Source organism: Equus caballus, chromosome 4 (assembly GCF_041296265.1).
Source record: "Equus caballus isolate H_3958 breed thoroughbred chromosome 4, TB-T2T, whole genome shotgun sequence".
NCBI lineage: Eukaryota > Metazoa > Chordata > Mammalia > Perissodactyla > Equidae > Equus > Equus caballus.
In genome coordinates this window covers 106,542,794-106,570,123 of record NC_091687.1, presented here as the reverse complement: position 1 = coordinate 106,570,123, position 27,330 = coordinate 106,542,794, and the positions used below count along the sequence as shown (strand labels likewise).

At 42.5% G+C, this 27,330-nt stretch overlaps 2 protein-coding genes across 2 annotated transcripts in view; both read left to right on the top strand.

Moving 5' to 3' along the window:
- LOC111772168 (GTPase IMAP family member 1-like) overlaps nt 1-27,330 on the top strand; it is a 40,385-nt gene that overhangs the window by 1,064 nt on the left and 11,991 nt on the right. Inside the window, 4 exon segments of the mRNA XM_070264314.1 lie at nt 74-229; nt 232-1,830; nt 25,661-25,768; nt 26,591-26,677. Of these exon segments, the coding sequence (XP_070120415.1) occupies nt 74-229; nt 232-1,040 (965 nt within the window). The 3' untranslated portion in view covers nt 1,041-1,830; nt 25,661-25,768; nt 26,591-26,677.
- LOC138923702 (GTPase IMAP family member 5-like) overlaps nt 1,559-27,330 on the top strand; it is a 37,757-nt gene continuing 11,985 nt past the window's right edge. Inside the window, exons 1-3 of the mRNA XM_070264312.1 lie at nt 1,559-1,736; nt 2,469-2,578; nt 25,661-25,768. Of these exons, the coding sequence (XP_070120413.1) occupies nt 1,559-1,736; nt 2,469-2,578; nt 25,661-25,768 (396 nt within the window). The remainder of the gene's footprint in view (nt 1,737-2,468; nt 2,579-25,660; nt 25,769-27,330) is intronic.

The window sequence follows — 27,330 nt, the reverse complement described above, 5'->3', positions numbered from 1 at the left end:
AGATCCCCGGGAGTCCAAAAGTCTCTAACCAGATCACCTCAGTGAAGGCTGGCCTTGAAAAGCAAAGGGTGAGGCACTATTGCTCCCCTTTGTGCGAAAGGCGTCCAGCAGGTCCAGGTCAGCAGGCTCAGTCGCTTCCAGGCGTGCGGCTCACGAATCATTGTCCGCGCAGGTTCCGAGGACGACCCGCAGGAGCCCAGGCTCAGGCTCATCCTGGCCGGGAGGACGGGGCCGGCAAGAGCGCCACGGGCAACAGCATCCTGGGCCAGCGGCGCTTCCTTTCGAGGCTCAGCGCCGCGCAGGTGACCACCACCTGCGCTGTGGGCAGCTGCCGCTGGGCCGGCTGGCACCTGGACGTCATCGACACCCCGGACCTGTTCGGCGCCGAAGACGCCAGGACAGAGCCGGGCTGCGGCGAGAGGGGCCGCTGCTACCTGCTCTCGGCGCCCGGGCCGCACGCCCTGCTCCTCGTCAGCCAGCTGGGCCGCTTCACCGCCCAGGACCAGCAGGCCGCGCGCCGGCTCAAGGCCATGTTCGGCGAGGGCGCGGTGGCTCGCACAGTCCTGCTCTTCACGCACAAGGAGGACCTGGCCGGGACCTCGCTGCAGGACTACGTGCGCTGCACCGACAACCGCGCGCTGCGGGAACTGGTGGCCGAGTGCGGCGGCCGCGTCTGCGCCTTCGACAACCGCGCCAGCGGCACGGAGCGGGAGGCCCAGGTGGCCGAGCTCATGGCGCTGCTGGAGCGGCTGGTGCGCGCGCACGGGGGCGCGCCCTACACCAACGACGTGTACGGCCTGGCGCGCGCCCTGGGCTGCGCGCGCCCCGAGGAGCTGCTGCGCAGGGTGGCGGAGAGTGTGGCGGCCCGAGTGCAGAGGCGACGGGGACGCGGGCTGCTGGCGGCGCTGTGGGGGCGCCGGAAGGCGCCATGGAGCCGCGTGAGGCTGGTCGTGGCCGCGCTGCTGGGGGCCCTGGGCCTGCTCTTCCTGCTGCTCGCCAGGCGCCGGGCGGACGCCTTGCGGGAGGTCGACCCGGGCTGACAGACCTTATAGAGGCCTTGACCCATCCACTGATGAGCACATTCGTGCCTGGTGTTCTGTGCCTTCAGTGCTCACAGGCCCTCCTTCCTTCCCCCACCTCGCCCTCATCTAACAGCTTCAGAGTCCTGCCAGGTCCCATGTCCCTCCCCAGACCGTCGCATGGGACCTGGCTCTCTCTGAGCTCTCCTCTCACTGAAGACAAACAGCTCTTGTTGCTTTAGCTTACTTCGCCCTGACCCCAGGCTGCCCTTCCCTTCATGGAATTGGCTTTGCTCTGAAAGCAGATGAGGAACGCTTGTCCTCTCATCCCCTGGAGTCCCCACAGGACCAGGGCGAGAGCCAACACAGAGCCTCAGGACAAATCGCTTATTCGAATTGACTCTGAACTGAATAAATAAGTGTACCGACATCACGTTGTGTCAGAGGAAAGCAGTATTTGTAGATGTTTGCTCATCTGCCTCATATGCCCATTGAACAAGGACACTACTCTGCCGTCCCTAACCCTATCTGCAAAATCCATGCACCCCAGTGCAGACGCACACCGCACACACCTTCGGGTGTGTGATCCTAAGAAGTCAGCAGCTTGGAGTAGAACCGCCCGTCTGTACCGGTGGCAGAATGATTCCCGGTGCGTCCTCCTTCAGACTCCTCAGCAGCTTGATGGCAGACGATTCCACAAGTCCGAGGAAACTACGTGTGACTAGAGACTCGATTGCCCAGGAGCCACTGAGACCCTGCAGAGAGTCTGCTTCTGAAGCGGAGTTTTCTCACTAGCCTACACTCTCACAGGGTAAGGATATGCTTTTCAACTCAGGGATAAATAAAAGAATGTAAGAGGTCAGAAATTTTTCTTTTATTTCAATGCCAAAATAAGGGCAAACAGCTCTTTGTTGGCTGAGAACTGGTGCTAAGGTGGTGAGTATGGAGTCATCTCCTTCTGTCCCACGCGTATCTGGGGGAGTCAGCTCTCTGGTCTAGGTGATGTGAGCCGGGTTAGCCTATGTGCTCAGTCCTAACTGTGCCTCCCCATCTCTCCACTCATACTCGCTTTGTCCCCAACACCACCACCGTCGCACCCAGTCAAGCACATCTGGGGTACTGCTGTGTAATTCCAGATCTCTTCCCTGTAGCATCCTCCACCCGTTGCCTTCACAGCCAGAGAATCTCAGGTTACTGATGACCTCAGATCACTAAAGAAACACATACAAACGGAAGGTAATCTGCAACAGCTGAGCACATCTTCGAGCGAGAGGCCCACAAGCCATTCATGGAAGCCTTTGCAAACACCAACAGGAGGAACGCCAGAGCCAAATGCTGAGACTTGAAATTTCCTCACCTGCACAGGTCATTCTGGATTAAGGGTTTGTGCACAGATCCCAGGAGAGGCTGTGATAGGGAACCGTGATTTTGGTCTTGTTCACTTTTCAGTGTACTCTTGTGATGGACAAACAGAGAAAACCTCCGCCATTTTCACTCTGTTGAGAAGGGGATGGTCACTGGTGAAAATAAAGGTGAAAAAGGATGGCAAAGTGTCCCATGTGAGCAACGGAGGGTTTTAATTCCATTTTTGCTCTTCAGCTGGGGAGGAACGGAGCCCAGGGAATTTCCAGAGACGGTGACTGAACTTCTGGGAGTGTGGGAAGGACCACTCCAGGGACCCCACAGGGAAGGCACACCCCACTAAGGCTGCGATCCAGGACACACCGGGGAAGAGAGTGTGGTTGCAGGCAGTGTGTTAGGACGGCTGTCTATGTATATGTGGGATATATGGAAAAGGATCAAGGATGCCATAAAAAGTATCTGAAACAAATTAATGGATAAAAATAACATGTAGTGTTGGAATAACTGGCTATCCACATGCAAAATGATGAATTTGGATCCCTGTCTCACACTATACACAAATATTAGTACAGTCACTGGTCGCTTAACAATGGGATATATTCTAAGAAATGGGTCATTAGGTGATTTCCTCATTGTGTGAACATCATAGAGGGCATTTACACAAACCTAGATGGTATAGCCTACTACATACCTAGGCTCGATGGTGCTAATCTTATAGGACCACTGTCATATATGTGGTCCCTTGTTGACTGAAACGTCATTATGCAGCATGACTATACAGACAATGGATCAAAGAGCTAACTATAAGAGTTAAAACTATAAGACTCTTAAAAGAAAACGTAGATGTAAATCTTCATGACCATGGATTAAACAATAGTTTCTAATATATGACACCGAAATCACAACCAACCAAAGAAAAATAGATAAACTGGATTTCACTGGAATTGAAAACTTCTGCCCATCAAAGAACACCATCAAAAAAAGTAAAAAGACAACCCACAGAAAGGGAGAAAATATTTACAAATCATATATCTGATAAAGATGTAGTATCCAAAATATATAAAGAACTCTTATAACTCCACAATAAAAATAGAAATAACCCAATTTTAAAGTGGACAAAAGATTTGAATAGATGTATCTCCAAAGAAGATATACAAATGGCCAATAAACACATGAAAAGATGCTCAACACCTTTAGTCATTAGGGAAAGGCAAATCAAAACCAAAAAAGATACCACTTCATAGTCACTGGGATGGTTATCATTTAAAAAAAAGAGAGAGAAGGGAGGGAGGGAGGGAGGAAGGAAGGAAGGAAGGAAGCAAGGAAAGAAAAAATAACAAATACCAGTGGGGATGTGGAGAGATTGAACCTGTATACATTGCTGGTGAGGATGTGAAATGCTGCAGCCACTGTGGAAAACAGAGTGGCTCTTTCTCGAAAAGTTAACTGTGGAGTTACCATGTGAATCAGTAATTCCACTCTTAGGTTCAGATCCAAGAGAACTGAAAACATATGTTCATACAAAACTTCCACGTGAATGGTAAAACAGTATTTTTCATAATAGCCAAAAAAGTGGAAGCAACCCAAATTTACATCAACTGATGAATGGGTAAACAAAATAAGGTATATCATCCAATGGAATATTATTTAGCCATAAAAAGGAATGGAGTACGGATACATGGTACAGCATGAATGAACCTTGAAAGCATTATACTAAGTGAAAGAAGTCAGACACTAAAGACCACAGAAGGTATGATTCCATCTATATGAAATGTGCAGAAACTGGAGTGAGCTCATGAGAGTGTCCTTAAAAGGGTTTTAGCTTGTTTGTAAACATTTATATTCAGCTTCACTTTTTAAGCTTTCCTCCCCTCTTCTGGGTTGAATTTTGTCCCCCTAGAAAAGAAATCTTGAGGTCCTAACCCCCAACCTCTGACTGTGACGAATGTGACATTACTTGGAAATAAGGTCTTTGTAGATTTCATTGTTAAGATAGTGCCATTAGGGTGAGCCTTGATCCATTATAACTGGTATGTATATCAGAAGAGGGGAATTGGGACACACACACACACCCAGAGGGAAGACAGTCATGTGAAGATAGAGGCAGAGATTGCAGTTCTACTGCCACAAGCCAAGGAACACGTGGGGTCACCAGAGGCTGAAGAGGCAAGAAAGGACCCTCTCCTACAGCCCCCAGGGGGAGCATGGCCCTGCCAACACCTTAATTTTGGACTTCTGGCCTCCAGAACTGTGAGAGGACAAATTTCTCTCATTATAAGCCACTCAGTTTGTTGTACTCGGTTACGGCAGCCCTAGGAAACTGCCCCTCCTCCACGTTGTGATTCCCTCTAGTTAACCCTGTGATTCCCTATAGTTAACGCTATAATTACATGTTGTTGGGAGATGAAATGGCAGGTCATGCATAGGTGTGGGTGGGTGGGGACAACAAACCTCAACAAGTTTACAAGAATTGAAATCATACAGAATATGCTCTCTACCCACGGTGGAGTCAAGCTAGAAATCGATAGCAGAAAGACACCAGAAATGTCTTCACTGCCCCATAGCAGCATCGTGACTCTAAACAATCATCAGAATCTGAGAGAGGCCTTGTTGTTTTCCGTCCGCTGTCCAGTTCTACGTCTGGAAAGGGACTTTTCTGGTCTTGGGAAACACTCATGACACGGTCACAGAAGATGGAAAAGTAAGGGGTAAATGGCCATTTCTCCTTTCTTTCTCCCCGTGGCTGAAGCCAGTCTCCTTTGTTGTTGAAGAAAGGAGGGGATCATATTCTCCCTACCACACGTCTGTCTCCTGGCTCCACCACTCACCCACTCCTTTTCTACTATGAGTGCGGATGACTTTACTCAAGAAGCAGCAAATTCAGTCTCTACTCGCCCTTGGCCAGCTTCTGCCCACCAGTTACAGCATAGCTAACCCCGTGGGCATGATCAGCTGCAACTAGTATAACGTGGCCACTTGGTGAAAGTTATGAAAGCGACTACCTGGTCAGTGGTAGATATCTTCCAGGCTGTGCTGAGAATCGCCTCACAGAACACTGGGAACACCACGGGTCAGATCCCTGAGGCATTGCGAGTAGCGTGCTCCTCGGTCCGCTGGTAGTGATTTCAGGGACTCCAGCTTTACTTGCAGACAGGGGAGGGACTGCTATCTTTTTCTGACAAAAGGAGAAACTGAGGCCCGGGAAGCTTAGATGACGTACACTAAGCCGCCCACTGTGCTGGATCTGGAACCATAATCCACGTCTTATAGTTCATCCTCCTTCTGTCCCTCCGTGACCCTCTTGAGCCCCCACCCCACCTGCCCAATGATGACATTGTGGTAAATATGGAAATGAAACCACAAGTCAGAGTTTGGAGGCAAGAAATCTGAATAAGGAAACATAATTTCTCTTCTCTTGTCTGTGTTCAATCTTAAGAAAAAAAGGAAATACACCTTATTGAGAAAGGAGTGTTGAAATCTCCAACTGTAACTGTGGATTTGTCTATTTCTGCATCATTTCTCTCAGTTTTGCCTCTTGAATTTTGAAATTCTCTTGTTTTTCTAAAGGTCTGTTACTTAGGAGGTGATGCACAGTGAGCATTATTTTGTCCTGCGCATGAATTAACCTATCTGTCATTATCAAAAGTCCTTCCCTATCCCTGGTGTGGAGATGGTGTGGTTCTGACCCTGCTTCGTCTGAGATTCGTATAGCCACTGCCGGTTTCATGTGCTTGATCTCTGCACGGTATCTTTTTATTCTCCTACTTTAATCTCTCTGTGTCTTTGTATTTACAGTGGGAATTTCTTTAGAAAGCATGCATTTGGGTGTTGCTTTTTTATCCAGTCTGACAATCTGTCTTATAATTTGAAAGTTTAGACAATTTACATCTAGTATGGTTATCAGCATTGTGTTAAAATTCACTATCTTGCGATTTGTTTCTATTTGTTTCATCTGTTTGTTTTTTCTGGTGATTTTTTAAGATTCCATTTTATTTCCATTACCGCTTTATTAGCTGCACCTCCTTTTATTTTCTTAGTGGTTTCTCCACAATTTACAATGTGCACTTTTAACTTATTGTATTCTACCTCCAGTGAATGTCACATCACTTCACATACTCTGTAAGATCTTCATAACATTACACTTCTACTTCCTCCATCCTATCTTCTGCGTTATTGGTGTTATAAATTTGACATTCACACAAAATAGAAACAACAATATATTCTTATTTTGCTTTCAAGAGTCAGTTATCTTTTGAAGAAATTTTTAAATAATAAAAAGAATCTTTTATATTTACCCATCTATTTACTATTTTTGGCCTGTCATTTTGTTGTCGAGATCCCACTTGTCATCCACTTTTATTTCCATCCACCTGAGCCATCTTACAGATCACTCCTGAGCAGCCTGTTGTTCAATGTCTGGAAACAGTAGTTTTAATATATTACATATACATAGTTTCCCGGTTGTCTATGGGAGGAGGGTAAGTAACAATCCTCGTTACTCCATCACGGCCAGAAACAGAAGATCCTCCCTCATTTCTTGTCTTGCAAAGTGTTTATCAAAGACACTAGACATTTGTACTATTGACTTTCCCACATTCTGAACTTTGCTGCTCGCATCCTCATGATATCATTTAATGTATTCCTCTATCTCATACTTTTCTTAAAATGGAAGTTAGTGGTGGTTGATTTGATCAGACAGATAGGAATCAAGCTTATTTTTTTTCACAATTTTACTCTTAGTTGGTGTTTTATGTTGCCGTCAGGGGGCCCTTTTTATGTTAGCACTCATTGATGATCATTGCATAGATGTATTACTTAATAGGTATTTCAAAATGGTGATAGTCTATTCTAATATTTGTTTTTCCTTTAGTGGCTAGAATATTTCTATTAGGATATTCTTACCCTCTTCACTTATTTAGTAACGTGAAGTAGTTCATGCAGGAAAGGCAGGATAAATGCTTGATAAACCCCAGGATAAATTACAAATGAATAAAAGGTTTAAATGTTAGAAAAAAGGAAACCTCAAAAGTTCTAGAAGGAAACAGAAAAGTATTCCACTATACACTACACATGTGGAAGGTCTTTCTAACTATGACTCAAAAGCCAGAACACACAAATAAATGTGGTTGATTAATTTGCCTACATAATAGTGATATACATCTATATAACAAAACAAAGTAAAATATGAATGACAAACTAGACAATAATATTTGTAACTCACATGATAGACAAATGCCTAATCTCTCTAATATGGAGAGTTCCCAGGAAATTGAAATGAAAAGACCAGCAACCCATTGTAAAAAATGGACAAAGGATATGAAGAGAATTAACAGAAAAAAACTGATATCGAACATAGGAAAACACGCTTAATCTCACTCATATGGACAGAAATGCATATCAAACTGCACTTAGACATGATTACTCCCCATTAGGTGTTCAAGACCCAAAAGTATGAAACAGACAGCTGCCTTCATACTTCCTTAGCCGAAACACAGGATGGCACAACCCATGTGTAGCAGACAATGCAACATTGTTTGACACAGCAAAGGTTGGAAGAACCCCAAATGACCATCAACTGGGACAGGTGAAAAAGAAACTCGGGTATAGCTACACAAAAGACTACTGTGCAGCGGGACAGAACAAATAAGGAGGCTCTCTACGTGCCAATGTGGAAAACGCCCACGGTGTGTTGTTAAGTGAAAAGAACAAGATATAGAGCCATAGAAATAGTATGCTACCTTTCATGCAGAAAAAGAATAAGTTTAGATTATGTACTCAGACTTGCTTATATTTGCAGAAAGAAACACTGTAAGTATATCCAAGAAAGAAAGTGGTTAATTTTAGAGGACTGTGGGAGACTCAAGTGGACAAGGTAAAGCCAAGATCTCTTAATATTTGCTTCTTCATAGTCTTTTATTGTAGAAACACATAACATCAGACATACCCTCTTAGCAGATTTTAAGAGCGCGGTCCAGCATCGTTAACTGTAAGCACAACGCACAGCAGATCTCTCGAACTTCTTCACCTTGCGCGACTCAAACGCTCAGTCCATTGAACAGCAGCTCCCATGTCTCCCTTCCCCCAGCCCCTGGCACCCACCATTCTACTTATTGTTTCTGTGAATTTGACTACTTTAGATGCCTCATATAAGTAGAAAATGCAGTATTTGTCCTCTGTGACTGGCTTACTTCACTTAGCACAATGTCTTCAAGGTTCATCATATGTTGTAGCGTTGACAGGATTTCCCTCTTTTTTATTACTGAATAATATTCCACTGTGTGCATGTGTGTGTAAATATATATATATCACATTTTCTTTGTCCATTCCTCCATCAATAGACATTTAGGTTGCTTCCACCTCTTGGTTATTGTAAAAAACAACAGAATACACATTCTTCCCAGGCACACATGGAACATTCTCCATCATAGATCATATGGTAAGTCACAACACAAGTCTTAGCAAATTTAAAAAGATTGAAAACACAATGAGTGTCTTTTCTGACCACAATACTATGGAACTAAAAATCAGTAATAGGAGGAAAATGAGAAAATTCACACAAACATGAAAATTAAACAGTACACTCCCGATCAACCAGTGGGTCAAGGAAGAAGTCAAAAGAGAAATAAAAAATATTTTGAAATGAACAGAAATGGAAACACAATATACAAAAACTTATGGAATGCAGCAAAGGCGATTCTAAAAGGGAATGTTTTAGTGATAAATGCCTACATAAAAAAAGAGAAAGATCTCAGATAAACAACTTAACTTTACACCTCAACAAAGCAGAAAAAGAGGAACAAACTAAGCCTAAAGTTGGTAGAATGAAGGAAATGGCACAGAGCAGAGGTAAAATACAAACTAGAAGTATAATAGAAAAGATCAACAAAACTAAGAGTGGCTTTTTTTTGAAAAGATAAGCAAAATTGGCAAACTTTTAGCTAGATGAATTAAAAAATAATACATATAAATAAAATTAGAAATGAAAGAGGAAACATTACAAATGAGACCAGAGAAATACAAAGAATCATAAGAGACTACTATGAACAATTATATGCCATCAAGTAGATAAACTAAAAAAAAAAAAGGAGAAATTCTTAGAAATATACAAGTAACAAAGACTGAATCATAATGAAATAGAAAATCTGAACAGACCAATAACAAGTAAGGAGACGGAAGCAGTAATCAAAAACCTCCCAACAAAGAAAAGCCAATACCATATAGGTTCACTGGTGAATTCTACCAAACATTTAAATAAAAATTAATACCAATTCTTCTCAAGGTCTTCCAAAAATTGAAGAGGAGGGAACACTTCCAAACTCATCTTATGAGGCCAGAATAACCCTGACATCAAAACCAGACAAGGACACTACAAGAAAAGAAAACTACAAAGCCATATCCCTGATGAATATAGATGCAAAAATCCTCAACAAAATATTAGTGAACAAAATTCAACTGTTCATTAAAAGGTTCATACACCACAATCAAGTGGGATTTATCCATGAGATGCAAGGATGGTTCAACACATGCAAATCAAACAATGTGATACACCACATTAACGGAACTAAAGATAAAAATCACATGATCAACTTAACAGATGCCGAAAAGCAATCGACAAAAGTACAACATCCTTTCATGATAAAGACTCCCAATAAAGTTAATATAAAAAGAACTTCCCTCAACATAATGAAGGCCATATCTGACAAGCCCACAGCTAACATCATACTCAATGGTGAAAGGTTGAAAGCTTTTCCTCTAATTGGAGTAACACAAATATGGCCACTCTCACTTCTGTTCAACATAGTACTGGAAGTCCCAGCCAGAGCAATTAGGCAGGAAAAAGAAATAAAAGGCATTCAAGTCAGAAAGCAAGAAGTAAAATTGTCTCTGTTTGCACATGATATGATCTAATATATCTAATATATTACATCTAATATATCTAACATACTTTGCTGGATGCCCACATGAGGAGGAGTGCAATGTAACTGCTACGTGTGCTGCCAGGTTATGTGATAGTAACAGGTACAAGATTTTGCATTATACTAGCTTTTTCTGCACAAGAATAATGTGCCATCGAATGCAGAGATATGACCACTTTCTTAGCAGAAATTTTCAGATGTAGTATTTCTAGTGAAATCAGTAACTTCTTGAGCAGTTGTAGAGTGAAGTGCCCAGTGAGAGCCAATATTGGAATGAGTTTTAGAACTCCAGCTGTAAGAAACAAACAAGTCACTGATCTCAAGCTGCATGAGAAGCCACCTCAGAAGAGGAAATCACAAGGGCAAAAGAATAAGCTGTTATCAAAAACATCCACTGAAAAACAAAGGAAGGATGAGACTAAAAGTGCCAAACAGGAAGCACACCACAAAACATCTTCTCTCAGCAACATGAGACCCAGCATGAGATAGAGGGGAAAAAATCAAGAACCTAAAAATGAAACGGAAAGCAACCCAGCCACTGAGATAACAAGCAGCAGGTAGCAAACAGCTGGAACAGCCAGAGGGAGAAAAGGCAAAAGAGATAACCCCTCTCCAGGAGCTGGAAGATTTAGAATTGAGTCTTTTAAATAGTCCTAGAAATGGGGCTGGCCCCGTGGCTGAGCGGTTGGGTTTGCGCGCTGCACTTCGGTGGCCCAGGGTTTCCCCGGTTCAGATCCTGAGATCCTGGGCGTGGACATGGCACTGCTCATCAAGCCATGTGGAGGTGGCATCCCACATGCCACAACTAGAAGGACCCACAACGAAAAATATACAACTATGTACCATTGGGCTTTGGGGAGAAAAAAGGAAAAATAAAATCTTTAAATAGTCCTAGGAAACAAGTTAGATACCAGAAATAAGTACAAATATATCTTTTTGTTAAACCTGATGGAGACCCTGACATTCTCTGGTCCGACCTTGATGTTCATCTGTAATTTATTCAAAATTCTGAATATTTGGGAAATTTTTAAATGTTTGTTAAATTGACTTTTCCTACCTTTCAAAATAATGTGGAAAGGATGGGGGAGTAAGGTTTTGCTTTGTTTTTAACCAAAGTTTGACAGACTAAGAGAGATGCCATTATTATCCACTAAGGGACAGGATCTCGTGTACACAAATAAAAACATCTTAAAAAAATTTTAAATGAGGGGAAAACAAAGAGAAGAGAGTGATCAGAAAGGGAGAAAAAGTCTGGTGCTGACTCCTGTACTCTGTAGAATCTCCGGAAAAGTTTATAAACCTGGAAAAAGAAAGAAAAAGGTGATTATGAGTAATATTGTGTGAATACCAGTTTTGGTTTTTTTTTTTGCAGTGTTTTAATTGAGGTTATGATAATTTACAACATTGTGAAATTTCACTTCATCATTATTATTGGCAGTCATCTTATATGTGTGTCCCTTCACCCTTTGTGCCCACTCCCCACCCCTCTTCCCCCTGGTAGCCACTAATCTGTTCTCTTTGTCCATGTGTTTGTTTATCTTCCACATATGAGTGGAATCATGCAGTATTTGTCTTTCTCTATCTGGCTTATTTTGCTTGACATAATACCCTCAAGGTCCATTGATGTTGTGAATGAGAGAATTTTGTCATTTTTAATGGCTTAGTTGTATTCCTTTGTATATATACACCACATCTTCTTTATCCAATCATCAGCCAGTGGGCACTTGGATTGCTTCCACGTGTTGGCTATGGTGAGTAATGCTGCAATGAACATAGGAGTGCATAAGTTTCTTTGCATTGCTGATTTCAAGTTCTTTGGATAAATACCCAGCAGAGGGATGGCTGGGTGATATGGTATTTCTATTTTTAATTTTTTGAGAACTCGCCATACTGTTTTCCATAGTGGCTACACCAGTTTGCATTCCCACTAACAATGTATGAGGGTTCCTTTTGCTCCACAACCTCTCCAACACTTGTTATTTTTTGTCTTGGTTATTATAGCCACTCGAAAGAGTGTAAGGTGGTATCTTAGTGTAGTTTTGATTTGCATTTCCCTGATGATCAGTGATGATGAGCATCTTTTCATGTGTCTATTTGCCATCCTTATATTTCTTTGGAGAAATGTGTATTCATATCCCCTGCTCATTTTTTGGTCGGGTTATTTGATTTTTTGTTGTTGAGTTGTGTGAGTTCTTTATATAGCATGGACATTAACCCTTTGTTGGATATATGACTTGCAAATACCTTTCCCCAGTTGGTGGGTGATCTTTTCATTTCAATAAGTTTAAAAAAATAGTAAAAACACTGCATTTGAGGCTTTTACAGTCATAGGCTGAAGTAGAAACAGTACGCAATTTCATAGGACTGAGGAAACAGAGAAAAGGCTGAGGAAGAAGTAAAGGGAACCCTTACAAATAGTAAGAAGGATTTGGAACTCTTCCATACTATGTAATTACTTGGACCAAATTTCACCAATTCTTCAAGGAGTAGGGGATACTCAACTGAACTATGAGTGAAAAATTATAAATTGAGGGCCTTGGACATATCACACATTGAGATATAATTTAACAACAAGGAGTCTTCTGTCACCACGGTTTCTACGATGTATCTTGGGATATAGACAAGAAATAGAAGCACTTGGCCTGTGTATGCAAAGAACGTGATCAAATTATACAGGAGGGGCAGTTAAGTCAGCCTTAGGTGGGTCTGAAAACTTTCCTTAAGAATGTGAGATTGAAGGTGAATCCTTAAACCCAAATGATGAGTTGGAGTAGCCATCCAGAGCATGTGTGTATGCCTGGGGAGGAGGGAACTGGCAGAGGTGGGGAGAGCTGCTGTCGGAAGCAATGCAGGCAGGAGGGCAGGACCCTTGGTGGTGACATCTGAGTAAGCATAGTGATTGATGAGTGGAGATTTCAATGGATGCCTCAATACGAAGAGCCTCACTTAAAATACCAAGGAGTCTAGAACTTGCGAGGACAGTTGACAGCATAAACGATAATAAGCTGGAGAACATAATGATTATTATAGTTCTTCCTAGTTTGTCGATTGTTTTTGTCATAAATGGGTGTTGGATTTTGTTACATGTTTTTTTTCTGCATCTATTCAGATGATCATGTGATTTTCTCCTTCATTCTAATATGGTGTAATACAATGATTGATATTTATATGTTGAACCAATCTGTCATTCCCGGGATAAATCCCAAGAATCTATATTTATATATGTTACATGCTTCTCATGGCATATACTTCTTTTCATAAGTTGCTGTATTCGATTTGCTAGTATTTGTTGACGATTTCTATATCTATATTTATAAAGGATATTGATCTGTAGTTTTCTTGTAATATCTTTGTCTAGATAGTACTGACCTCATAGAATAAGTGGTGAAGTACTGTCCCTCTCATATTTTGTAAAGTGTTTGTGGGGCCGGGCCCATGGCCAAGTGGGTAAAGTTCCATGTACCCTGCTTCAGTGGACCGGGGTTTGCAGGTTCAGATCCCAGGTGTGGACCTACTCCACTCATCAACTATGCTGTGGAGGCATCCCACATACAAAGTAGAGGAAGATTGGCACTGATGTTAGCTCAGGGCTAATCTTCCTCAAGCAAAAAGAGAGAAGGATTGGCAAGAGATGTTAGCTCAGGGTGAATCTTCCTCACACACACACACACACACACACACAAATTAAAAGTGTTTGTGAATTACTGGTGTTGATTCTTCCTTAAATGTTTAGCAGAATTCATCAGTGAAGACATCAGGTACTGGGCTTCTCTTTGGGGCCAGCTTTTTAAATTACTAATTGAATCTCCTTACCGAAAGGCTGTAGATATATTCAGATATTATTTCTTCTTGAGTCACTTTCAGTAGTTGGTGTCTTTCTAGGAATTTATCCATTTCATCCAAGTTATCTAGTTTCTTGGCATCCAGTTGTTCTTAGTATTTCCTAAGGTCCTTTTTATTTCTGTAAGATCAGCAGCACTGTACCCTTTTTCATTTCTGATTTTAATAATTTTAGCCTTCTTTCTATTTCATGGTCAGATGAGCTAAATGTCTGTCAATTTTTTTCCAAAGGACAACTTTGAGTTTCACTCATTTGCTTTTCTATTGTCTATTTCACTTGTGTCTGTTCTCATCTCTATTATTTCCGTACTTCCTGTTGCTTTGTTTTCAGTCGCTCTTCTCTTTCTGGTGTCTTAAGATGGAAGGTTACGTTACTGATTTGAGATCTTTCTTCTTTTTAATAAAAGCTTTCACAGCTTTAAATTAGCCTCTAAGCATTATGTCAGCTGCATCTCATACGTTTTGGTATGTTGTGTTTTCCTTTTCATTCATCTCAAAGTAGTTTCTCAATTCTCTTGTGATTTCTTCTTTGGTCCACTGGTCACAGTGGTCCCCTCTTATCCACTTACCCATGAAGGATACATTCCAAGACCCCCAGTGGATGCCTGAAACTGTGGATAGTACCAACCCCTTTATATACTGTGTTTTCCTATACATACAGACTTATGATAAAGTTTAATTTATAAATTAGGCACAGGAGGAGATTAACAACAATAACTAATAATAAAGTAGAACAATTATAACTATTGTAATAAAAGTTATGTGGATGTGGTCTCTCTCTCGCTCTCTCTCAAAATATCTTATTGAATAGCACTCACTCTTCTTGTAATGATGTGAGATGATGAAATGCCTAAATGTTAAGATGAAGTGAGGTCAATGATGTAGGAATTGTGAGGTAGAATTAGGCTACTATCAACCTTCTGATGATAAGTCAGAAGGACAATGATGGAGCCATGACAATGTTGATGGTCGGATATGAGGAGGAGATGATGTTGATGGTTGGGGATACAACAAAGGGATGATTCATGTCCCATGCGGAATGAAGCAGGATGGTGTGAGATTCCATCGTGCTACTCAAAATGGCACTGCCATTTACAATTTATGAATTGATCATTTCTGGAATTTTCCATTTAATATTTTCAGAGCACGGTTGACCTCGGGTAACTGGAATGTGGAAAGTGAAACTGCAGATAAGGGGGACTGCTGTATTTGGGAGTGTGCTGTTTAATTTCCACATATTTGTGAATTTTATAAATTGCCTTCTGATATTGTTTTCTCATTTTGACCCATTGTGGTAGAACACACTTTGTATTATGTCAATCTTTTTAAATTTATTGAGACTTATTTTATGGCTTAGCATATAGTCTATCCTGGATAATATTCCAAGACCCCTTAGAAGAATGTGCATTTTGCTCTTTTTGGGTGGACACCTATAGAATATTTGTTTTCTATATATCTAATGTCTTTTTTATTCCTCTCTTACTGACCTATTTTGTGTTAAATAGATATTTTCTAGTGTACTATTTTAACACCCTTGTCATTTCTTTTACTATATTGTAAATGTTATCTTTTTACATCATTTTAGGGGCTGCCCTTGGGATTAAAATTTACATCTTAATTTATAACAATCTGTTTCAGATTCATTCCAACTTAATTTAAATAGTATACAAAACATTACTGTTATATCACTCTGTTCTCTCTTCCCCAGCTTTGTGCTGCTAATATCATATAAATTGCATGTGTATAAGGTACTCTTTATTTCTTCCTGTGGATGTGAGTTACTGTTTAGTGTTCTTTCATTTCAGCCTGAAGGACTCCCTTTAGTATTTCTCGTAAGGTAGATCTGCAAGCAACAAGTTCTTTCAGTTTCTCTTCATCTGGGGATGTTTTAGATTTCTTCATTTTTGAAGAATTTAGGGTTGACAGTCTTTCTTTCAGCACTTTGAATGTATCATCCTATGGACCACTGGCTTCCATGTCTTTTGATGAGAAATCAGCTGTTAATCTTGTCGAGGATCTCTTGTACATAAGTCACTTCTCACTGTTTTCAAGATTCTCTCTTTATCTTTGTCTTTTGATAGTTTGTGGATGCTATGTCCAGGTGTGGGTCTCTTTGGATTTATCCTACTTAAAGTTCATGGAGTTTCTTAGATATGTGAATTAATGTTTTTCCTCAAATTTTGGAAGTGTGCGGCCATTATTTCTTCAAATACTCTTCCTGCCTCTTTCTCTCTCTTCTCTCTGTGTTCTGCTCTGGGGTTCCCTTTATGTGTATGTCAGTATGTCGGTGACGTTCCATGGGTCTCTGATGATCTGCTTATTTTTCTTCGTTCTTTTTTCTCTCTATCCTCAGCAAAAATAGGTAGGTGAGACCCTATCAAACTAAAAAGCTTCTGCATAGCTTTTTTTCCTGTATAGGCATCATACATTCTTTTTCTTTGCCTGTTCAGTAATATTTTGTTGAATACTGGACATTTTAAGTAACAGAATGTTGCAACTCTGAAAATCACATCCCTCCAAGCCTTTGGTTAACATCCAGCGTTCTGAAAACGTTGATTCTGACCATTTTTGAAAGTATTCCTTGTTTTTGTAAAGCTACAGATTTTTGGAGGTCTTTACTCTGCCATTTCAACTATATCACCTCATAATTATATTTAAGCCCTATAAATAGCATTCTGGTTGCAGCATGAGGGGCAATTAGAGAGCAGCAATCCTTGAAACAAGTTCAGTCCCAGGAAACAGTTGCAACAATCCAGACCAGAAATCATGGTGACCATAAAATGGGGTGGAGATGGGGGTGAGGAGTGAATGCTCTGGAGAGATACAAAGCCATTATAATCCACAATTTGTGTTTTTTGTGGGAGGGATAAATCAAGGTTCCTGGTTCGGGCACCTTGATGGAGTGTGGCACCACTCCCAAGGTGGGAAACCCAGGGAGGAAAGAGATGCATGGCCCGCAGAGCCAATAGTGGTCCCTACAAGACACACTCAGAAGAAACACCAGAGGAGTTTGGTGGATGCTCCAGTACCAAGTGGACCTGGAGGCTGACAACCTGAGACTTGACGACCAATAAAATTGAGAATCATGCCTGGTAATCAGTGGTGCCTTGTAGGCAGTACCCAGCAGAGAAGGATCCATATCAGGAAAAGCATGGTAAACACCACATAGCCGGTGAAAGAAATTTTCAGGAGCTAACATAATTCATCCTCTGGGGAACCTCAGAAATATATCCAAGGAAAACAAGAACTTGTTGGGGGTCTGGAGTGCTGCAATAGCAGGTGGAGTGAAAGCTAAGAAAACATTCATAACCATGTCCAAATGACCTCACTGTAAACTTCAGGTTACTGCAGCCTTATGAAAGACAACGGACAAATTACTTCCTTGGCCCAGGCTTGACCCCTTTAAACTAGCCTACACACTGTCCCATAACCTAGGGGTCAGGAAACACAGGGCTGCCACACTACCACCCACCAACATATGTGAGGACAGCATTAAGGGGAAAGCAAGAAACAGGAAAGGTTTGTAGCTGAAGAGAGAAATGCGTCATGTTGCTCACAGCTAGACTTTACACCCACAGTCAAATGAGTCCATCCTGTGTCTGTTCTCAGAGATCAATGCAATTGTTAAAGCCACGGAGGTTTCTTTCTTTCTGTTTTTATAGATTGGCCCTGACCTAACATCTGTTGCCAATCTTCCTTTCTTTTCTTCTCTGAAGCCCCCCAGTACATAGTTGTATATTCTAGCTGTAGGTCCTTCTAGTTCTGCTATGTGGGACACCACCTCAGCATGGCTTGATGGTTGGAGCTAGGTTGGAGCCCAGGATCTGAACTGATGAACCTCGGGCCACAGAAGTGGAGGCCGTGAACTCAACCACTGGGCCCCAGGGCCAGCCCCCAGACGTTTCTTGTTAGCATCTCATTGTCTCTCATGGGAAAATTGGGGGTGAGACATGCTGATGCCTTAGTCTGTTAGGGAGGATAACACTATGCCCACGGGAGTGGCTGGACCAATGGGTCCATGACACAAACCATCGTAATGATGGGACAGGAAGATGAGGACTTTTTCAGATTTTCTGTCTTTTTGTAATCAGAAAACTTTTTTTCTTTGACTCTTTAAGCTAAATTCACCACAAAAGCCATACTCTTCAGGGCCGGCCCCGTGGTCCAGTGATTAAGTCCGGCGTGCTCCACTTTGGCAGCCCAGGTTTGCAGGTTCTGATCTCTGGTGCAGATCTAGACCACTTGTCAAGCCATGCTGTGGCACTGACCCACATACAAAATAGAGCAAGACTGGCACAGATGTTAGCTCAGGGCTAATCTTCCTTAAGCAAAAAAAAAGGGGGGAAGACTGGCAACAGATGTCAGCTCAGAGCAAATCTTTCTCACCAGAGGGGGAAAAATAAGCCATATTCTTCACTATGTCTTTCTCAGTGCAAAAACAGAATGAAGTGGACGTGAAAGAAGTTGCTATGAGGAAGGGAAGGCTGTGCAGGGTGAGTCTGGGGGTGCTGGATGACCCAAGGTGAAAAATAAGCACACGCTTACTGCATTAGCAAGATAGACACACTGTGAAAAAAGGGAAAACGACTTCCCTAGGAGTTACCTCTCCTGCTCTCTGATCCAAAGAGATTTGGACCATCTGGACATCTTGCAATATATCACATTGATCCATTGCATCAAGGTCTTGCAACCTCGGCACTATTGACATATTGGGCCAGACAATTCTTTAGGGGGCTGTCCTGTGCATTGTAGGATGTTTAGCAGCATCCCTGGCCTCTACCTACCACATGCCAGTGGTACCCACCTCCCTGTTGTGATAACCAAAATGTCTCTAGATATTGTTAATGTCCCTTGTGGGGGAAAATCATTCCCAATTGAGAACCACATCACATCAATGATATCACATTGAACAGGCAGGATGAGCAATAGATGGCCAGCATGCTAGTGGCCTTGGCAAGACACATATGCTTGAGAGAGAGGAGGATCAATTCTGGACTGCCAGCTCAAAGGGGGGATCCTTGGTGAGAGTGCGGTGCCACCTTCTAGAATGCCCTAGACACAGTGCATCAGTGATCTCCAACAAGAAGAATACACAGGTTTGAGAACCAGAAGATAAAAGAAGCAGGAGAAGCCACACTTAACATTATTCCCAGTTACCCACTGGAGGGCTTTGTCTTTCTTGTCCCTGGGCTCTGCAGGGTTAGATTTCCCATCTGCAGCAAAAGTCCCACTGAACCATGACCTGTGGCTGCCACCTGAACACTGTAGACTCCTTGTGCCCAGAAACCAGCAGCCAAGAACAGCAGACTCACCTTGGCATCATTAATTGACCCTGATGAGCAGAAGAAAAGGCTGCTGTTCACAATGGGGGCATGGTAGAACCTGTGGAACTCCACTCGGGTGCCTCTGGGTACTCCTTGCCCAACTGAAACTATGAATGGGGGAGTACCACAACCCCAGCCTAAGAAGAGTACGGTTATTGAGGTCCGAGATCCCTCAGGAATGAGGGTTTGAGTCGCACAAAAGGTAAGCACTGACACAAACAGATGAAATCTGAAGGTGAGGGGAATTGAGAATGGGTAATGGAGGAGGAAGACAGTGAGCCCTAGCTGCAGCCGGGACTGAGGACAGCAACAATGGCTGCAGTCCATCCCAGAAATCTTCCACTTTTAGCTGCCTCTCAGGAAGAGAGTCCTAGGGAACCCTGAAGGAACAGATCTCTAAACATTTATGGGGAAGTGGATCCGCGTGGAGCATGCCAACCAGCCGTGGAAGCCATGAAGGTGCATCACTCTTGAAGGTTCTCCCTCCAAGAAGAAAACTTACTCAACTAATACTTGACAAGGGTGCCAATAACACACAATGGGGAAGAATAGTTTCCTCAATAAACGGTTTTGGGAAAACTGGATACCCGCATGCGAAAGAATGAAATTGGATTCGTATCTTAGGCTACACAAAAATTAATTGTAAATTCATTAAAGATTTAAATGTAAAACCTGAAACTGTAAAACTACCATAAGAAAATGCTGGGAAAACACTCCCTGACATCGGTCTTGGCAATGACTTTTTTCGTTATGACACCAAAAGCATAGGCAGCAAAAGCAAAAACAGACAAGTGAGATAACGACAAATTAAACAGCTTCTGCACAGCAAAAGAAACCATCAACAAAATGAAAAGGCAACCTATGGAATGGGAGAAAATATTTGCAAATGATATATCTGATAAGGGGTTAATATCTGTAATTGATAGGGAACTCATACAACTCAATAGTAAAAATAGTAAATCATCATAATAATAATTTGATTAAAATGTGGGCAAAGGACCTGAAAAGATATTTTTCCAAAGAAGACATACAAATAGCCAACAGGTACATGAAAAGGTGCTCGGTCACTAATCATCAGGGAAATGCAAATCAAAACCACAATGAGGTATCACCTCACACCCATCAGAATGGCCATTATCAAAAAGACAAGAAATAACGTGTTGGCGAGGATGTGGAAAAAGGGGAACCCTTGTGTACTGCTAGTGGGAACGTAAATTGGTGCAGCCACTATGGAAGACTGTGTGGAAGTTCCTCAAGAAATTAAAAATAGCACTACCATATGATCCAATTCCCCTTCTGGATCTTTCCAGAGCAAATGAAATCAGGATCTTGAAGGATATCTATACCCCCATATTCACTGCAACATTCTTATTCAGTGTCTCAGTTTTGCTAACGCACTAAGCATGTGCTTATTTTTCACCTTGGGTCATCCAGCACCCCCAGGCTCACCCTGCACACCCTTCCCTTCCTCATAGCAACTTCTTTCACTTCCACTTCATTCTGCAGCTCTTCACTGCCCATTGGTCTTCATGATAGCCAAAATATGGGCACAACCTAGGTATCTGTCAATAGATGATTGGATAAAGAAGATGTGGTTAAGTTCACGGCCTCCACTTCTGTGGCCCGAGGTTCATCAGTTCGCATCCTGGGCTCCGACCTAGTTCCAATCATCAAGCCATGCTGAGGTGGTGTCCCACATAGCAGAACTAGAAGAATTCATGCTTTTCTCTCTAAAACCTAGAAAACTCTCTGAGTGATGCTTTTGAATAGTTCCTCTCCTGCATTCTCTCTAACATTTCCTTCTCAAATTTTGATCAGACGTACCTTAGACCTTTTCATTCCAGCTTCCTCATCTCCTAACCCCATTTGTATTTTTCATCTTTCTTCTGTTTATTTCTACCTGCTGCATTCTGGTTAAATTCTTTATAATTATTTGCCAAGTTCACTAATTTCTCCCTCAGTTATGTATAATCTGCTTTTAACCATTCTATTTTAAATTCCAATTTTAAATTGCTAGATTTTATATCTGCTTCTTTTTCAAATCCTCCTTTTCCTTTTTGATACTCTCTTTTTCCTAAGTCATACCACTGATGATCTATTTTATTTCTTTAAACTTACTACATTATTTATTTTATTTTCTGCTGGAAATAATACAAAATTTTGAAGTCTTTGCAGGTTTTTTGCTACTGATTTTCACTAGTGATATCTTATTTATTTTTATTTTAAAGTATTTTATCATTTCTCTTTCTTTTTTTTTTTTTGAGGAAGATTAGCCCTAAGCTAACATCTGCTGCCAATCCTCCTCATTTTTCTGAGGAAGATTGGCTCTGAGCTAACATCCGTCCCCACTTTCCTCTACTTTATATGTGGGACGCCTACCACAGCATGGCTTGCCAAGCAGTGCCATGTCCGCACCCGGGATCCGAACCAGTGAACCCTGGGCCGCCTAAGTGGAAGGTGGGCAGTTAACTGCTGTGCTACGGGGCCAGCCTCATATTTTACAACTTTTAAATGTACAGTTCAGTGGCATTAAGTACATTCACTTTGTTGTGCAACCATCACCACCATCTGTCTCCAGAACTTTTTCATCTTCCCAAACTGAAACTCTGTCCCCATTGGACATTAACTCCCCATTTTCCTCTCTCTCCAGCCTCTGGGAACCACCATTCTGCTTTCTGTCTCTGTGAATTTGACAACTCTAGTGGCCTCATATAAATGGAATCATACAATATGTATTGTTTTTTGTCTAGCTTAAGATCTTCAAGGTTTGCCTATGTTGCAGTGTGTACCAGAATTTCCTTCCTTTTAAGGATGAATAATATTCCGTGGAATGCATATAGCACATTTTGTTCATTCGTTCTGTGTCGATGGACAATTTGGGTAATATAGATTTTGAAGTCAGCAATGAATTGTGAACAAACCCTCCTGTCTTGTACATACAAGAATGATATTAGAGACAGTTGAGAGGATGGCTTCTAAATATTTGTTGGATGAATCAGTAAATGGCGTGAATTGTTTTTTCCAGCTGTGCATGGAGTTTGAGCCATTTCGACTCAGTTTGCATCGTGATCAATGGGGCCTATTTGGGTGGTAATTGAGTAGGGCAGTGGTTCTCAGTGTGGGATTGGAGGAACATTCCCACTAGGAGATATACCAGAATCGTCTGGAGGCTTTGACAAGTTATCCCACCATTTTTGGTTGAGACATGGGGTGAGGAAAGTAGTTTTTGAGAACCAATGAGCTAGTGTTAGTATGAATCTCGTAAGCAGATGGCCCCCAGCATTCGTTCCCCCTTTTCTGGGAACAGCCCTGGAGTTCCATTTGGGGATCCACTTCTCTCTCATTGTCCAGCTGTGTGTTCGTGGTGGCGCTTTATCCTCAGTTCCAGGGATAAAGCACGTGACCCAATCTTAGATCAAACATCAGATTGTTTCCCTCAGACCAGGGTGGTTGTTTCAGGAGTGGGCACATGGCCCAAGCCGGTCACATGCGAATACATCTTAGGGCTACCAGAAGAGGCTCTTGCTTTTTACGCTGAACTTGAACCTGGAAGGATGTAAAGCTGGAGCTGCAGCAGCCATATTGCCCCATGAGAGGTCCTCCTGGAGCCGCCAGAGACACGCCAGGAGCCTGAGAAGGAAGAAAGCTTGTGGAAGTCAGAGCTGAGAGATGGGAAAAACCACTGCTGATGATATTGCTCGAGCTCTGACTGCAGCAGTGCCTGAAGCCAGATTCACTCTTGACCATTTGGGTGTGTGACCAATAATCTTTTCCTTAAGTCACTTGCATTGAAAGACTTTTAGTTAATAGTCTGAAAGACTGGGATCCAGTAACTGGCATTGAACTTGGTTGCCCAGGAATCTCTAGGTCCCAAATCCTAGGTTGCTGCACTCGAAGTGTCCTGAGCTGGGGGCCACTTCTAAGAATGAAACGAGGTGTGTTGCTCCATTGCTGTTATGCGGTGGGATACACATCACAGTTCTGGGAAAAATCACCTGTGCACCAACGCGACTCCACACTGTGCTATCACCATTCTCCAGATTTACCACTCCCTTGTCAGCAAATTTGGGTTATGAAACAGATCTGTAGCAGAAGAGATTGCGTATATTCTTTGCAATGCATGCAAATATACGGACACATATACATAAATATATGCATATTATTTACATATGCGTAGGATCATTTTGGAAGGAAACACAAAGACTTGGCCACCTCAAGGTGAGGAAACTGAGCATCTAGGAGATGAGGTAGGAGTGAGACTTTTCATTGTGTACCCTTCGCATATTTTGAATATTCCTTAATCAAAAAAGTAATTTAAATTAAATCATTAAAGAACTTTTAAAAAATTAAAGAAAGGCCTCCCCTGGATCCTCTCTGTCCTCTCTCAGCCAGCATCTATGTGGCTTCATCACTAAACCATCTGCTTTTGTCACTTTACTTCTTTTTTTTTTTTTAAAGATTTTATTTTTTCCTTTTTCTCCCCAAAGCCCCCCGGTACACAGTTGTGTATTCTTCGTTGTGGGTTCTTCTAGTTGTGGTATGTGGGATGCTGCCTCAGTGTGGTCCGATGAGCAGTGCCGTGTCCGCGCCCAGATTCGAACCAACGAAACACTGGGCCGCCTGCAGCGGAGCGCGCGAACTTAACCACTCGGCCACGGGGCCAGCCCCTGTCACTTTACTTCTTGAAAGCGAGACCACGTGACATCCTCGGGTCCGTGGAATGACCCCACCTGCACGGAGAACCCAGGGTGCAGTGTGGCCCGAGGCAGAGAGCACAAAAGCTCACAAACCTGGAAGAGCCATCCTCCAAAGTGACTGAGCCATCTCTCTGGGGAGAGCTGAGATTCCCAGCAGGGCCGTGACACTGCAGAGCAAAGGCCCCTTTTGCAGACATTTTGGGAGTTGGGACTCCCTGCCTGACAGACAGGGGCCCCTAATCAGACTCCTGGGTAGGCGGTGGCCTGGGGAAAGTCTGCACATGGGCAGAGGCAGCCCGCACAGACTGCCTCCTCCTTCCTTTGTAAGAATGAACAGAGAGCCAAGGACGACCAGGTACGTGAGGGAAGCACAAGGCTCACTGAGCTGACAGAAAAACAGACCCTAAGAGGGACAGAGGGAAATGAAGAGCATCCAAATAGCACCTTGAGCAAGATGAAGACAGTGGGACCACATCGCATCTATCAGCAATAAGAACACACTAGGTGCAGAGACCATTAGGGGCAAGAGTTACTTGGAGATTAAAAATATAGTTGCTGAAGTTAAAAAAAGTCCAAGAAAAATCTAGAACATAAAAGAATGAAAAGAGAAAGAGGCCTGAAATATGAAAGACAAGATAAGAGTGAAAGAGGACAATCCCCATGGCCACGGTTTTGCTAGGGAAATCTCCTCCAGCGGGAGCGTCTGAAAGAGAGGGCAGAGAAAGGGCTAGGGAGGAAAGGTCAATAAGAAGCAAATCACACAGAGTTAAGGAAGGATTTTCATTTGCAGCATGAAAAGCCCACTTAGTGGGAAGCACAAGAAATAGGAAAAAATATACTGTTTCACACTCCGACCCATCTTCATGAAATTTCAGTCCCGGGGGTCTAGTGGTTAAGATTTGGTGCTCTCGCTGCCGAGGCCCAGGTTCATTTTCCCGCCAGGGAACCACATCACTCGTCTGTCATTGTCACACTGTGGTGGCTGTGTGTTGCTGTGATGCTGAAAGCTGTGCCACTGGTATTTCAAATACCATCAGGGTCACCCATGGTGGGCAGGTTTCAGCAGAGCTTCCGGGCTAGACAGACTAGGAAGAAGGACCTGGTCACCCACTTCTGACAAAACTGGCCACGCAAACCCTCTGAAATAGCACTGGGAGGTGAGATGATGATGCAAAGACCAGGCAGGGTTCTAGACGGGGAATGGACTTGGTGGCACTGACAACTAACAAAGTCTAAGGAGAAGATTCCAGACCTTAAACAACAAACAACACAGTAACAAACGTATAGGCCCTCACAGAGGTATAGGCATCAGATTGGCATCAGACCTAATGTAAGCTGGGGGACAGATGGAGCAATGTCAGAATTTTGAGAGAAAACGGTTTTGGACTGGGATTTTTAAATGCAGTCAATCCAGCTATTGAACGAAGGGGCAGAAAAAAAGAATTTTTTCACACTGTAAGAAATTCAGAAAGTTTGCTCTCATAGACCTTTTTTTATCATAGATATTTGACGATCTCCTCTGGAAAAACAAGGGAGAAAGCCAGCCAGAGGAGCGACGGGATCCAGCAGTGGCCCTGACCCGGAAGAAGGAGGAGCAGAGGTGGCGGCAGGTGGGAGGCATGGGAATGAGGAGGGAGGGCGGGCAGAGATGCCCTCCTCTTCCGTGGGAGAGGCTGGAAATAGTCACCACTGTTGGTGGGACAGGAAAGACAGGTATACATTGGTAGAGAGGGCATCACTGGCTGAAAATAGGTAAAAATTGCAAAGAAAACTCGAAAGTAACCTAGAAATGATATATACTTACTAGAATTATGCATAAATAAGTCCCAAAACCACGTTGTTCTAGTGTGCACCAACACTGTGGATACCTGAATGGAAACATTCAATTTTGATTAATCTTTTTGGGACAATTTTAACAAACGTCATTTGTTTTTGCTGCTTAGCATCCATTCCCGCTCTTTCTGGGAACAAGCCTCTGCTTTTCCTCTGGAAACAGTCCCCCACTTCCAGTCCCTGTGCTGTAAGTGACCTAACTTCACCCCCTCTCACCCGAGGGGATCCGGGGTGAGCACCTGATCCAGGCCAATCGGTGCATCCTGTCACCGTGGCCACAGTGATGGATTTGGGGGTGGGCTTGTGATCTGAGGCTGTCCCACAAGACTCAGTCCTGGAGTTATTGTTGGAATGGTTGGAGAAAGAATTGCCTTTTCTTCCTGGATGGCTAGCTTAGACTAAGAAACTGACCAACTGTTTTCCAAAGTGATTGCACCATTTTATATCCCAACCAGTTCCTCCACATCCTTGCCAGCACTTAGTGCGGCCAGTCTATTTAATTTTAGCCATCCTAATAGTCCTTTTTAATGGCTGCACAATATTCCCATGATATCCCTACTGATGAGCTTTTGCCTCACTTCCTGTGTTTCTGCCTCTAGAAACAACGGAATCCGACTCTGTATGCTCCCGGAAATTGCTTCTTTTGTTCAACATAATGTATGTGGTGTTTATCCACATTGACGCAGGTAACTGTGTTTTGTTCGTTTTTACTGCTGCATATTATTCCCTTGTATGGGTATTCTACGATTTGTTTATCCAATCTACTGTTGATGGATATTTGGGTTGTTCCTAGCTTTTACCATTATGAGGTTTCTTATAAAAATATCTTCATACATTCCTGTAAGAGTTTCTTTAGAGCAATGGTCTTCAAAGTTTTTTGCTTGTGTATTCTCTAAAAGAATTTTTAAAATCTAGGTGCTGTCTTGAGCATTTTAAACTGAACTTCTAAAATTTTTTTCCTTGTGAATGCTTGCAAAGAATGCAATTTCTGGCACATTGTAGTTTTAACATTTGAAAATAAAATTGCTATTTCTTTAAAAATATTATAAATAACATAGAAATTGAATACCGATCATAAGCTATTTAAAAAATACATGAACAGGGTCTTTTCTAATAGAAACTTTACAGGTTTTTTTTCTCCTTGACTGTCCATTTACCTCCTTCACAGCATTGTATCTTATCGTAATGGATTTTTATGTTGGAAAATCTTTTGTTTTAATCAGTGTAGGCACGGAGAAACCTCATTCACATAAATAAATAGGAATGGAGACAATTTTGTTACAGCAGTGACACTCAATTCTTTGAACTCTTTCCAAGATAAATGCCAAAACACACATAG